Raw genomic sequence first — 15,239 nt, forward strand, 5'->3', positions numbered from 1 at the left:
CTCCTGTAGGCACACAGCAGGAGCTCCTTGCTTCTCTCCTTTCCTCCCACAAGCTTCATCTGCGTCTTTTTCCCATCTCCATCTATCTCAGGGACCTGCTGCAATCCCACCCTTCGTGCCAGGGGCTCTCCACATCCCTCTTCCCCCATAGAAGGGTCCCTCATTATCTCTGTTGCCAGGGGCTGCGTACCGTCACATTCTGCCTTTCATCCATGTTGGGAGCTCTGTGTGACACCCTTCCCCTTCCCCTGCGTGCAAAGCTTTCCCTGTGCTAGGGGCTCTGGGTTCATTCTCTTGCCACATGCCTCCCTGTGTCCCCCCACTGTCCTAACCTCTCTTTTTTCCCATTCAGAGCTGTAGGTTATGGGATATGGGCAGTACTGGAAATGGGGTCATAACACTGTGCTGTTAATTAACTGTGCCGTTAATTTCTGCTGTCGGTTGGCCCTTTCATCCGCAGAAAAATCTCCCAGCCCAGACTCTCTTCTCCCCCCACCTTCCTGTTTTGCTTTTTCATACTTTTACGCAAATCAATAGACTCCAGCCTGTTAATGCTTATAATAGGGCTGTCCAACTTCAGCGTGGCCAGTGGCCATGCACTGCTGAAGTTGCAGGTCCTGGACTAAATACTGTGCAGGCTCCATGGGGGCCGTGCGGGCTCCCTGGGACCCCCACCAAGTGCAGCCTCCCTGCAGGTACCAGTGTGTGAGTGAACTTCCTATTGTATCACCACTGCATAAGCAGGGACACCCCCCCTCCATTTCATACAAGTCCTCCTTCTCCTACCACCATACAGGTGGTCAAGTTGGGATGACCGTAGCTTAGAACATTCCCTGAAATTTTGGAGTGGATTCAATGCATTATTCAGAATTAATTGCATTGCATTAAAGCAGAGACTTAATGTCAAGCAGTGTCTGGGTCTCGCCATTGCCACCAGTAACACTCCAAACAGTAAATGGGGACTAGTTCAACTAAGGCTTCTTCCAGTCTGTTTGGGAGGAGGCGGAAAAAACTTTAGGTTTATAAAGCCTTTAGGCCAGGTTGTAAGGGCAGGATCTGGAATCTTTTCCCAACTTCTCGTGGGGAACTTGGATTCACCTTATTTCTCCTTGGTCACTTCCCCAACTATAAAATGAGGATTGTGCTTTCTATACATGAAGTGTGTATTCGGGACAAGTTCTTGGACACTCAGATACTTTGCTGATGGGGTCCATGGAAGTAAATAAGTCAGTCTTTAAATATTGCAGAAAGCTTAGGCCTGATGCTGTCAAGCTGGTGTTTAGCGATCCATTTAGTGGTGTTGGAATTGTTTGTTCGCTCTCCAGCAATCACTATGTGCATCTACACTTGCAATTAATGCTATTTGGCTTTACTGCGCTGTATATTTACAACTCGGTAAACTGTTTTACTGTGCAGTAAGTGCCTGCATATATGGACAGTGACACTTTACTGTGCAGTAGACTAATCAACTGTGTAGTAAGGCATCTCATGTAGACACAGCCACTGATGACTTAACATGCGGTTGCACTTGCCCTTGATCCTCAGTGATTTGGACGAGGGGGTAAAAAGCACCCTGTTCAAATTTGCTGATGCCACTAAGATGTGGGGGGACGTGGGCACACTGGAAGGATGCAACAGGCTACAATCAGACCTCGACAGGTTACAAGGGTGGGCTGACAAGAATAGGATGGGCTTCAACACAGACAAGTGCAAGGTGATACACCTGGGGAGGAACAACCGGCACCATGCCTACAGGTTGGGGAACTCCCCTCTTGTCAGCACAGAGGTGGAAAAGGATCTGGGGGTCATCACTGACTCCAAGATGAACATGGGCCGGCAGTGTGGGGAGGCAGTCAGGAAGGCCAACTGCACCTTGTCCTACATCCGCAGATGCATCTCGAGCAGGTCCAAAGAGGTGATCCTCCCCCTCTATGCGGCACTGGTCAGGCTGCAGCTGGAGTACTGCGTCCAGTTCTCAGCGCCACACTTCAAGAGGGATGTGGACAGCATGGAGAGGGTCCAGAGGAGGCCACTCATATGATCAGGGGACAACAGGGCAGGTCCTATGAGGAGAGGCTATGGGCCCTGAACCTGTTCAGCCTCCACAAGAGAAGGCTGAGGGGGGATCTTGTGGCCTGTTATAAACTAGTCAGGGGGGATCAGCAGGCATTGGGGAAGTCCCTGTTCCCCCAAGCACTCCCAGGGGTGACCAGGAATAATGGTCACAAGGTGGCAGAGGGTAGGTTTAGGTTAGATATCAGGAGGCGCGACTTCCCGGTCAGGGCGGCTAGGGTCTGGAACCAACTTCCAAGAGAAGTGGTGCCAGCTCCTACCCTGGGGGTGTTTAAGAGGAGGTTAGATGAACATCTTGCTGGGGTCATTTGACCCCAGTACTTTTTCCTGCCATGGCAGGGGGTCAGACTATATGATCTGCTCAGGTCCCTTACGACCCTTGAAACTATAGTTTCATAGTTTCTAGGGTCTGCATGCTTAGGAGCAACCAACATGGGTTCATCAGTGGCAGGTCCTGTCAGACCAACCTGGTGGCCTTTTACAATCAGATCACCAGATCGTTAGACGCAGGGGTAGCAGTGGACATCGTCTTCCTGGACTTCCGGAAGGCTTTTGACACTGTCTCTCACCCCGTTCTCATTAAGAAACGGGGGCTGTGGTGTAGACACCCACACAGTCAAATGGGTCGCCAACTGGCTGGAGGGCCGCACCCAGAGGGTGGTAGTGGATGGGTCCTTCTCAACCTGGAAGGACGTGGGCAGTGGGGTCCCGCAGGGCTCGGTCCTCGGGCCCGCACTGTTCAACATCTTCATCAGTGATTTGGATGAGGGGGTAAAAAGCACCCTGCTCAAATTTGCTGATGACACTAAGATGTGGGGGGACGTGGGCACACTGGAAGGATGCAACAGGCTACAATCAGACCTAGTCAGGTTACAGGGGTGGGTGAAACTATGAAACTATTTACTCTGATCCATCACTGTTGTTGGAAAAGACAGGCCTAACAGTAGTACTGATGCAAGTTCCTGCTCCCTACTAGGAAGAGAGATAGGTGCATGAGTATCCACAGATATCTGCTGCTTATTTTTATCACCTAGAATATTTACATCAATGTTTGTGAACGCCTGTTAGAAATTATAACAAGCCTTCCGCCAGTGCGTTCATGTAACACTTCTAGACACATCTGAATGCCCAAATATTTATTTGTGAGGTGCTGAACAGAAGGATGCATCTTTATCCTTTTCCTTGCTGCCTTCACCATGCAGAGTAAACAGCTTACTCTGTATCTTCCTGCTCCATCTGCTTTATAGGTTTGTATTTACACCGTAGTCTAAACTTTAGTCAGCTGTAAATAATCTCTCTTGAAGAAGAGCTGCGAATTTGAAGAGGGAATTATGAGGGCAGGCAATGGGGCTGAGACAGACTGGGGTTTCATGTTTTATCCAAGCTTCAGCTATTATATTTCTTCTTTCTCTTTGCAGGGTAGAAGGATTGATGGACTCGTTCTCTCAGGGATTTGAAAGGTCTTACACTGTCAATAGCAGCATTTTACATGGTATTGAACCACGGCTAAAGGATTTCCACCAGCTTCTCCTCAGTCCCCCCAAGGTAAAGCATTTCAGTCTTTCTAGATGCTAAGCGGCTAATGACCGGCATTTGAGGTTTCCTTCCCTTTCTATGTAACATCACTTCCCTCCTGGAGGCTTCCAGTTTTCTTCACCTGAAAGTATTGTGTAATGAAACAGACTCTTTACAATAAATTGAGATCTGACTTGAATTCTTAGAAGGGGATTCAGAGTTGAGGTTAGCACCTAGGAACAAAGCAGGGGGAGATGGTACTTGAGGCACTGGGTTTGAGTAGGAAATGATAGGGTGATCTGTCGTGACTGGAGTTTGGAGGCTTGCACCATGAGAAACTGGATGTTTCAGAGTCGGAATTTGTGGGTGATCCTTGTGTTACACATGTAAAACTTAATCCTGAGAGAGGTATCTTATCTGATGGTCACACTGTATGAAAGACAGAATTTGTGTCTTTCATGGGCCCTTTTAAAATTAAATTCTTATTTATACCTCTTTGACTGTATTTGGGAAATCAGGTATAAAAACAGTGTCCCAAGTTTTTTGCTACCTTTTAAACGGCTCCTTACTTCATTTACTGTCTAGCTCCAAGCCAGAAAGGGAGTGTGGTTTAAGTAATTGAATAGTTGCCTTTTTAGAAGCAATTCACGTGAGGAGGTGAACCGGCTGGATAACATCAGACTAAACGCCATGTTCAGTAAGGCCATTTTGACCTGTGTTCAGATGGATCTAACATCTGTTTCCTCTTCCGTTTGTGGTAGAAAACATCAATCCTAACTACTATTGGTGTCTTGGAGGAGCCGCTGGGGAATGCTCGCCTTCATGGAGCTCGACTGATAGCTGCTCTGCTCCACACAAACACTCCCAGTATTAATCGGGAACTATGCAGGCTCAATACCATGGACTTATTACTTGTGAGTAACACGGTGTGATGTACTGTGAAGGAAGATGTCGTTTTAAGCTGAAAACATGGCCGCTTTCTTTTTTGATCTGTTACATTACTGGAACAGTTAATATCTAAATCCCAAAGTCTGTTTCAATGCATTAAGCAAGTACAATTATATGATAAAGTCTATTTTGAGAATAAATATTCCTACTTTCAGGAGATTACAGAAGTAATTAAGGTGCTGACACAAAGGTGCGCATCTCATTTGAGGGTGTGTTGTATGCGAGAAAGTCCCATATGCTTCGTAACCTGGAATGTTTGACAGCGTTTTCTGTTGGTCCCAGTTGCAAAATAAGTTTGTGTGGAAAGGGCTGATCAGGCTGGCCCTGAACTGATATTTTGCTTTTCTTTATATTGTTCCAGGACTTATTTTTTGCATACACATGGAATAACTTTTTGCATTTCCAAGTGGAACTGTGCATAGGAGCGATCCTCTCGCACTCTGTGCACGAAGGGAAAACAACAACGAATGACCAGGAAAATAAAGAAGAGGTACTGAATGGGAATGTGACCACAGAAAACTCAGAGACTCCAGACAGCAGGCCAGAAAATATCATGGTGACACATGTAAGTCTAGTCATGTCATGTGAGAACCTTAAGTGGATGGATTTGGCAGAGGTCTTGCTTAACAAGAAAGTAATCTGATAAACTGCTGAAGAGGGCACAGTGATGTTTATCAAAACTGTCTAGACATCGTTTTGTTCTTCCAGTTTTGGACAGAAATGTACTTGCCTTTCTACAGCTGATTTGTTGGCTCATTTGTAAATGAAGCCTCTTACCCCTGTTCATTAATAAGCTTAGAGATCTCTTTTCCTTTTATCTCTTACTAAACGTGCATAGAAAGTTTGGACAAAAAAAGAACAATCACCACTATTACACACCCCTGACTCTTCTGTTTGTGCCTGTGCTTTTCTTGAAAAGCTCCTTTTTCGCAGGGGTTATGAAACCACAGTTGCTTCATTCACTAGTATGATGCTGAAACCTCTAAGGACATCCTGAAAAAGATTTTAGGTATCACTGTCTTTCCTTTCCCCTAAGGCAAGAGGTATCTTAAGCTATAGAGGAAGCTTTATGCCTTTTATGGGAGATGTGAGAAATGTTGGACCTTTTTATAAGGTTCTTGTGTAGTTTGCCCTATCAAGGCAAATCCATTTAAAACACATTTTAAAGTTCTTCTAAGTGACAGAAGGAATAGAGATGAACTGAAGTAGCACACAATTTAAGACAGGCCTGCCCAGGGGATGGGATTGTCCTTAGCTAGTGTCTTAACCGCTGTCATTCTTTCTCCTTCTCCAGCTGTTCCAGAAGTGCTGCTTGGTGCAGAGGATATTGGATGCCTGGGAAACCAATGATAAAATACAGTAAGAAATTTTTGTTATAATGGGGTCCCAGTTCTAGGGCTGTGGATTTTGAATTCTCCTTTGAATATTCTTTTGCCTGTTTGAATACTTTGCAAAGTTTTCTAGCATCCTTGAAAAAGAACCCACATTGTTTTTAGTTGCTATGTTGTGATTTTAAATACAGATATGGATAACAGACCCTTGTGCATGTATAGGAGACTGGGAATGACCTCAGACCATTCTGCAAAATATGTTTCATTCTTGCCTTAAAGAATACCGCATTGGTTTACTTATTTTTAATAAACCAAAATCAGGGGTTTGCAATTTTTATCCCTTGTGAAGAGGAAGGGCAGTAGCACCTAGGTTGACAGACATTATATTCCTCAGTTTTCTAGCTGAGGAATCCACTCAGAAAACATGATGATTGGTATGACCCAAGTATTTTAAAAATAATGAAAGAAGTGTGAATGACTGTGGATGGAGCTGCTGTTTCCTTGTTCACCTAAACCTTTTGCTCTGTACTTTCAAGCTGTGAGGTGCTATAAATAATAATTGCTGTACCGGCAATTGTCAGCTCCTGACAATCCTTATGTGGTAAGTCATGTATTCAAAACCCCTTTTCTTTTCCTTCCACAGCACTTTCTGCTGCTGATGGTCCATTTTACTTGGTGTTAACTCTTAGTGTGCGTCAGAACTTCGGAGGTGAAACAAGCAAAACATTAACTTCAATCCAGTTAAAGAAAACCTAGTAATTTTGGTATCTGATTTCGCACATCCTTTCATTTGTGCTGTCAAAGTAGCAAACAGCAAGTGCATGCATGGTAGGAATAGATTGTTAGATAGTGTCAAGACAAGAGTCTAGCTTGCATGTTATTATTAATTGAGTATTAAAACTGCTCCTTGACCCAGTCAGCCCAGATGGCAAGTTGTGGGTCCTGCCTCTCTCATTTTTCAAATTAAGTGGCTTAGGAAACCATACACAAAGACAGTGCATGGCTGTGTTGCATTGTAGAGTATGGTTTTAATATTTTGGACAAAAATAGGTGTAACTGGCAGAAGTAGGACTTGTGAGAGGAGTGGAAGGAGAGGGCTTTTTACACAACTGTCACCTACATTCACATACGTCCACTGTTCTATCTACAGATAGGTGGAAAAATGAGACAGAACATTCACTTTTTTTCATATAGTAGTGCCGCTGTTAGGAGACAGATCTTGTTTTAGGTTACAGCCATGTCACTCTTTTAAGGTTCTGGCAATGCTTGGGGTGCCCTTGATTTTTAACTCATAACACAGGCTCAAACACTTAGCTGTGACTTCATATTGTTAGGAGAAATGGGTCCTGTGTAGGAGTAAAGTGAAACATCCGTCAGTTTAGACTTGAACATGAAGGGTTACTGGAACAGCATGTAGAAAACCTAAAGCAGTTACAGGGAGGAATCGACATGAAAGCAGCCTGCTACCTCAAAATTAACTTTGGGTTTTGGATTAATTTGACTATATCGAAGTCAAAGGGTTTAGCATTTACTAACAGATTACTGGATTACAGACCATCAGCTTCCACTTGGCATACAGAGAAGTGGTTTTCTTTGACAGTATCCTGCTTAGGATTTAGAAACATGGGACAGCCTTCTTGATGTGCTGTTATGATGGGCTTTTAATACAATTTGATTTTTGACCTGCTAATTTTTAAGCCTTTCTGTCTGTATTAATTTAATATGCCTCAATCTTGGAATAGTAGATAGTGGGATTCAGCTGTTTTGGTATTTGCTTTTTCATAGAATCATACAAAATGAGGGCTGGAAGGGACCTCAGGAGATCACATCAAGTTCAACCTCCTGCTCCAAGCAGCCCCAGCTACATCATCCCAGCCAAGGCTTTTGTCTACCCTAACCCTAACCCACCAAGTATTGAGACTCTACCACCTCTCTGGGGAGCCTGTTCCAGTGCTTTATTACCGTCCTAGTGAGAGAGTTTTTCCTAATATCCAATTCCAACTTCTCTTGGTGCAACTTGAGCTCATTGCTCCTTGTCCTGCCATCTGCCCCCACTGAGAACAGTCCAGCTCCATCCTCGTTGCAGCCCTCTTGCAGGGAGTTGAAGGCTGCTCTTCAGTCCCCCTCGGTCTTCTCTTCTCCAGACTAAATAAGCCCAGTTCCCTCAGCCTCTCCTCACAAGTCATGTTCCCCAGTCCCCCAACCATTTTCACTCCCCTCCACTGGACTCCCTCCAATGTGTCCACATCCTTTCTGTAGTGTGGGGAGGAGCTCACAGCTGGACACAGGACTCCACATGTGGCCTCACCAGTGCTGAATAGAGGGGAAGAATCACTGCCCTGGATCTGCTGACAGCACTCCTACCAATGCAGCCCAGGATGCGAGTAGCCTTGGTAGCAAGGGCACACTGCTGGCTCCTGTTCAGCTTCTTGTCCCCTATCCCCCCCAAGGTCCTTTTCTGCAGAGCTGCTGCCCAGCCAGTTACCCCCAGCCTGCACTGGTACATGGGATTGCTCCCTTCTCAGTGCAGGACTTCGCAGTTGTCCTTGTTGAACCTCATAAGTTTTCTTTTGATCCATCCGCTTTGCTGTCTGATTTTTGAGAGAGACTCCTTCATTGGCTCATAGAAGGGCAAAGTGTGTTGGTGACTGCTTGACTTTATTTTGACTTTTTCTATTCTCTGTAATGGAGCAATTTATGGCTAGGGTTATGTTCTCTTGCTCAGAGACAAACAATTCAAATTCAAATGCGTTTTCAGTATGGCAGTGACTCATCCTTCTTAGTTCCAATGTGTTTTTTTTTTTCCTCTAGTTAAAATTATAAAAAGATGATAAATGATCTAGTTCTGTGCCAGTCTCCCGTAGCGCTTAGTAGACAACTGATCTGTGTTAAAATTTTAGTGAAGATTTTAGCTGGCACCAAAGGCTATCCAGTGAATTTGGAGTAGGCAGGACTGTGGTCATCCCCTGTCGCTGTCTGTCAATCTACCTGACCAGGATCTCTCATCATGAGGAGACCCAGCGCCTCTCGGTGCAGGTGCGGGGTCAAGGCAGCATCTCAACATTGGCCTCAGTTGGAGTAATTTCTGTTTGCACAGATGCAATTACTGCTGCAGGAGCAGCAAGTGACACTTAAGGACTTGTTGATAAGTGTTCTGTTAAACTGGTACCAACTATTTGTTTTCAGGGCAGAAGGTGGCATGAGGCGAGGGAATATGGGCCACCTGACCCGAATAGCCAACGCTGTGGTACAGAACATGGAGAAAGGCCCCGTGCAAACTCAGATCAGAGAATTCATTAAAGGTACATGCTCCATTTCCTGTTCAGTCCTGTATCTTGTGTGTTTCTGATTGAATCGCTCTTGCAGGGCTTCCTAGAGCACTTTTTGCCATGCATTAAATGCTGTTGAGATGCATTTTTAATTTTAAAAAAAAAAAGGTCTTACGACCATTTGCGTTAGATTCCCACCATTCAGACTTCTGGCTAGATTTTGGTCTTGCATGTTTACATACAGCCATATCAGAGTCTGTCATTCTGCCTGTATAAATGAGGTTGAATTTGTCCCGTACTGTCATTACTGGAGCGTCCCTGCTGTACTCTTACACTGTGAGGATCCCATCTCTTGTCTGTAAACCTATAACAATAAGCTTGCAGTCTAGTTTAAATAGAATATGGTGTGACAGTATATTGTGTACATGCATATATATATGTGTGTGGGGAGGAGGGGTCCCTCACAGATCTTACACTTTAAACCACTGGTTTTCAATGTGTGGTCTGCAGACCCCTGAGGATCTGCAGACTGTGTCTAAGGGGTCCATAAAAGATGTCTGCGATCAGTCGAAAGTATGTGAATACCCACACTTAAAATTCAAAGGGGTCGGTTTCTCTATTTGAATTTTTTAGGGAACAGCAAATGAAAAAAGGTTGAAAACATAGAATCGTAGAACATGAGGGTTGGAAGAGACCTCAGAAGGTCTTTTAGTGTAACCCCCTGCTCTAAACAGGACCTGCCCCAACCGGTGTTTTATATTAAATTAGCCAGTTAATCGTGCCTTAAATAGTAATCTGACCACACGTTCATGCAAGTAGTGGTGTGGTAAAATGGGAAATAAGCCAGCTAATGATTCCACAAAATCTGTATAATCACTTTTGGCTGGTTTCCATTGTGTCTTAAGTTGAATGTGTGGCTGGGTCCCTGCCAGGCAGCCTGATGCGGCTCTAGGACCAGCCCCAGTGCAGTCCCAAGGCTGGGACTCCCTATCAACCTGTTGGTGGTCCCAGCCCTGGGATCACAGTGGGTCACCAGGCACCTGGCTTTCTACTTTCTGGTGCAAGGGGAGTCCAGGATCATGATCCCAGGCTCGCCCTTCACTGGTAAGTAGTAATGGCATGACTGGGATCTGATCCCTGATCCCAGCATTGCATATCATGCAATGCATGTGTGACATAGCAGGAGGCCCAATTGTTGGAATGGAGGAACAGATCCCATGATGGCCTTGGGGCCCGAACAGTGGTGTGGAAAGGCTGCGGTGAACGGTGATAGAGGCCCTGAATCTCTGTGGTGTCTGAGACAGGCCAAGGAGCATCTCGCTGGACTGTGATCTACATTTTTGAGAACTGCTCTTCTCCTCTCTAGGCAGAGATAATTTCCCCATGAGGTTGGTTCCTGAAAACACATTAGTAGAGAAAGAAGGATTTCCCTCCTTTCTTGGCTTCTTGTCAGCTGACCAGATACAAATGTTAATGACTTTATAGACTGCAGTGTCAGCATTATAATGAATTGGAAAGGAATTTCAAAACATTTATAAAAATGTATTTGTCATATGAGCGACTAACACGCAGACTGTGGCTCTGCTGTCTGATGGACAGAGGAAGAAGTTAGAGAAGTTAATTCTCCTCCCTTCAAAGTCAATTCTCTCCTGTTTTCCCATAGCCTTTTCCTGTGTGCGTGTGTGTGCGCACGTGCACGTGCATATAAAGACAATCAGTTAACTGGTTCAGGGATGTACTGTTTGGTCCTTCCCCTGATACAGTTATCTGACAATATGTTTGGGGTCAGTGCATGAATCAATGGTGTAATCTACAGAAAGCCGGCTCTTTCTGTTTATCTTTTTCCAGCAGCAGAAACAAAAAATTCAATAATTGACTCAGCTTATTTTCCTTTTGTAATTCACTTGATCATTTAAAAATTTGCCGTGTTTCAATTGTCTTCATTGTCGAACCCAATCACCTGGGTGTCTATGTGTTAAAACTGCAACTATTTATTTACTTATTTGATTTATATGCTGCCCTTCCTAACAAAGACTCAGCGCAGCTTACGGCAAGAGATGGAATAATTTACAAAACAGGAGAGTGCCAAGAGAACAAAACCACTTTAAAGGGAGCTGGAATATCTACATAAAACAGACTCCCCTAGACAATATCTCAGCCTAGCTTTGTTTGCTAAATGCGTGCTCTAACAGGGAGGTCTTACACCATTTCTGAAGGCCATCCGGGCTCACCCTGTGGCTGGCTTTGTGGGGCAGGGAGTTCCAGAGCTGAGAAGTGCCAGGAGTGACCTCCCATGCCTTTTCTTCAAGTGGACTTGGTGCACTGCTGGTACTTGTAGGATGCATCATGGTCCTGCATAAGCTAGCAGGCAGTCCCTTAAGTATGGAGGGCCCAGGCCATGTAGGGTCTTATTGGTCAAAACAGATACCCTGAATTGTGCCCAGAAAGCTATTGGATAAAGAGCACTGGAGTTGTGTGCTCCTGGTGACTCAGCCCCATAGAGAAGGCAGGCTGCTGCATTCTGGACAGTTTTCAGGGGCAGCCCTACTACACCCAGGATTGAAACCTGCCCACATGTTAGAGTGTATTACCTAGCAGTTGCAGTACGTAGTATCTCAGGTATAAGAAAGGACTCTACAGGTCCTTAAGTTGTACAGTCTCTGTCCTCTGATATGCATCTCTGCCCATGTTGTCCACCCTTCTAAGTAACACCCTCAGCATACCCTTTTTTTCTCTTAAATGTCCATGTTCTCAGATTTGGACCCATTTTTTTTTGTCTTCTGTTTTCTCTTTTGGATTCTTCCTTTCCTTCCAGCATTTTGGCTTCTGGGAAGGTATTTAAGGGTTATCATGTTTATGTTGCATTGTGTGCTAATGGGCCTGCTGGAGCAGAGGGATTACAGCCATGTTGCCTGTTGTACTGATGGTGTTGCCAAAAGGTCTTGAGGAGCTGCTTGCAGCTTAGGACAGTGGTCCTGGCTGGCTGCAAGATCTACACGTAACACATAACGTGGGAGAAAGTGGGACTGAATTTTGCAGTGACTGGCACTGATTCTTGTTCCTTGAGCCCCCCTGAGCTATGTTAACCATGGCAATGGCCCTTCTGTTCCAGAGCTACCTGAGGATTGCAGAGGGAGGTGGGAGAGTTTTGTAGAAGAGACTCTGACCGAGACGAACCGGCGGAATACAGTGGATTTGGTGAGAACAGTAATAAGTGCTTCTCTCTGTCACATGGGCCTGTTGCCTTCTGGCTGTTTCACTTGAAAGTTGAGTTGTGGCGGTGTTATGCGTTCTGATGTTTTCCATGATCACACGTGGCCAGCTTTCTTGTCGCCCCCCTGACATTCATTGTGGTCTGTGTTTCAGGTGAGCACTCACCATTTGCACTCTTCCAGCGAGGATGAAGACATTGAGAGCGCTTTCCCCAATGAACTCTCCCTCCAGCAGGTGACGGATGCTGTGTTTTTGATTGTTGCTGAGGAAAATGTTCCTCTGGTTTCGTCCTTTAATCATAGTCATTAGGCTTCCCGAACTTGTTCTTATGCAGACTGCCCCTTTCTCTGCCTTGTGTCTGTCTAAGTTGGTAGCAAGAGATGTTTGACAAGGAAGGAAGGGCCAGTTGGGAGAAATATTACTTGCTTTCTGCAGCAGAGTGGAAAGCTGACTGTAGTGAAGGGCTCTCTTCTGCTGAGATGCCTTGTGGGATCTGCTCATTAATTAAGAGGCAGGGTGGTTATTGTACAGGGTTTGAATATCCTAGAACTGTACTCCTGCTGGTCCCAGTGCCCACTCTGTGAGCTGTCTGGTCTTTGGTTTTTCTCACTGTAAAATGGGGGCAATGATACTTGCCTCCTGTGAGGTGCTTGGACATCTGGATAGAACAGGACAATTTATATAAAGAGAAGGTGGGCCGATGGTATATGCATGTCATGGAGAAGTAGGGCTGGAAGGGACATCCAGAGGTCATCTAGTCCAACCCCCAAACACAACATCCTGTGTTCTCGTACAAACTGGCCATGTTTACACGAGACGCTTACTACGCAGAAGCTCGTTACTACTGTGCAGTAGCATCATGTGGCACGAACCGTGATGCAGCACTACTGTGCAATAGTAATATGCTGCTGGGCAGCGGTACTGAATTACTGCACAGTCAGTGTTGCTGCGAAGCTGTGTGGGGATGCTACTCACTGTAATGCTGGTTACTACACAGTCATTTGGTACTTGGGTATGCAAGTATTAAATGACTGTGCTTAACAACTGCACAGTCAGCATCTCATGTAGACATGGCCACTGAGCACCAAAATAAGAAGCTCTGCATTGTGTGGATGCTGAATTTGAAGTTGGCTCCTAATAATTGCTGTTTGAGACAGGAGGAATAATGGGAAGGCCATTGCATGCTGTGGAGGGGAGTGTTTGCATGGGGACTGTTAGATAAGAGCAGGGAGTGAGGGCCAGAGCTTAGGGAAAGGCAGATGCAGCAAACCACTAGGGCTTTGTGTGGGTAAGGAGATCTCACAGCTTTGGGGGTGCTGCAGAGGTGGTAGTCAGTGGTGGAAGCATCTTTTTAATGTGTAGCAAGGATGCCAGGCATTCTCTTTCTCCTTTTAAGCATTGTGGATAAAAGGGAAGTTGCCAAAACCAGCCAAGAAGTTTGTCTTGCTGGTAGCATGAAGGTAACACTGGAGAATATGTGGATGGCTTCAATCTAAAGTCTTGTCAGGTTCCAGAAATGGTGAAATAGCTGATGTCCCTACGCTCTGCTTGTGTGGCTTTACAAGCATGCTTTCCTTCCCTTTGCTCATGGTTTCCTTTTCCCGGTTACAATTTAAAAAACCCTTGAGAACAATAGGAAACAGAGTTGATTCTGCAGGGGGTATTCCAGTATTCCCCCTGTGCTAGCAGAGTAACATTCTGAGCAGAAGTATGAATAGGAGTCCTTAAATACCTTGGGGGGTCAGAACAGGTGCAGGATGTCAGGGCCATTATGTGTAGTAGATTGGAAACTGCAGCTGTACAGACACCTTGCTGATAAACCGAGCCATGGCTGGAGTGTGCTGAACAACAGCATCTCCCTTTGTGCCTGCGTTCAACCCCCTGAATATGATTTCTTTGCACACTTGTGACTCTTCGCTGGTTGCATCCCTCAGGCATTCTCAGAGTATCAGATCCAGCAGATGACAGCCAACTTTGTGGATCAGTTTGGCTTCAATGATGAAGAGTTTGCAGACCAGGATGACAATATCAAGTGAGTTCATCCATTATAAATGGAACTGTTAGTCCTTTATCGGCTCTGCAGGCCTCCTGGGCTTTAGTTGCTTCCTCTGGTTCAGGGCTTACAGTGGAGGATGCACCTCCGTGCTCAGCTCAGAAATGTGGAAGATTGGTTATGGGCCTGAAAAAACAGTAAGTTCAGTGTAACAGGGTGGTTAAGAAGAAACAAGTCAGAAAACCCAGTTGCAAGGGCCCTGCTGGGAGCTTGAAAGTCTCCCAGCAGAAGCAGCAGCAGAGGAGTGGTGAAGGACAGACTCTTTTTGAATAAGGTGCTGTGTCTTATAACTATCTCTGTGCCTGCTGTTTTGTTTCATTAAAACCAGAAATCGCTAGTTCTAAATTCAGGCAACTGTGCTGGCACTGTTCAGTCCAGAAGAGTTTATAGTCAAGTGTGGACTAGAAAACCAAAGACCTGCAGTAGGTGAACTGCCCAGGAGCATCCAGCTACTCTTCCATATGTATAAGGGGACATTAATGAGACAGGGCCAGATCATGCCTTCCAAGGAAGGGAAGGGTGGACAGGTTTCATTTTTATGAAGCTTACCAAACTCAGCGTTCTGAAATGAGATTGTACCTCAGAGAGTGTGCATCATTAACTGCCTCTTCCCAGCTTCACTCCCACACAGTTTTGGGAGCCTGCTTTGAGGCTTTTGTCATTTAAAATAAATAACATCTTGCAACTGTCCTGCTTATGCGTCATAGTGAAAGAGTCGGAGATCTCCCCTTCTGTCTTGTGTAATTTAATTACCAGTGGAAAAAACATCAGCTGGCTGAGCTCCTTGTCCCCCGGCAAGCCAGTTCAGAGAAGTACATAGCTGCAAAATGACCCTTT

At 45.3% G+C, this 15,239-nt stretch overlaps 1 protein-coding gene across 6 annotated transcripts in view; it reads left to right on the forward strand.

Annotated features, from left to right (window-relative positions):
* Positions 1-15,239, forward strand: part of PPP6R2 (protein phosphatase 6 regulatory subunit 2) — a 154,658-nt gene that overhangs the window by 94,276 nt on the left and 45,143 nt on the right. For all 6 annotated transcript variants that reach the window (XR_016441666.1, XM_090041388.1, XM_090041393.1 and 3 more), the window contains 8 exons: positions 3,492-3,618; positions 4,350-4,502; positions 4,898-5,101; positions 5,831-5,895; positions 9,054-9,169; positions 12,249-12,334; positions 12,503-12,583; positions 14,284-14,381. Coding sequence is in view for 5 of the 6 variants with exons in the window: in XM_090041388.1 (XP_089897514.1) it covers positions 3,492-3,618; positions 4,350-4,502; positions 4,898-5,101; positions 5,831-5,895; positions 9,054-9,169; positions 12,249-12,334; positions 12,503-12,583; positions 14,284-14,381 (930 nt within the window). In the remaining variant the exon portion in view is untranslated. The remainder of the gene's footprint in view (positions 1-3,491; positions 3,619-4,349; positions 4,503-4,897; positions 5,102-5,830; positions 5,896-9,053; positions 9,170-12,248; positions 12,335-12,502; positions 12,584-14,283; positions 14,382-15,239) is intronic.

This window comes from Crocodylus siamensis, chromosome 4 (genome assembly GCF_052110815.1).
Source record: "Crocodylus siamensis isolate JL-2025a chromosome 4, ASM5211081v1, whole genome shotgun sequence".
NCBI classification, from domain to species: Eukaryota; Metazoa; Chordata; order Crocodylia; family Crocodylidae; genus Crocodylus; species Crocodylus siamensis.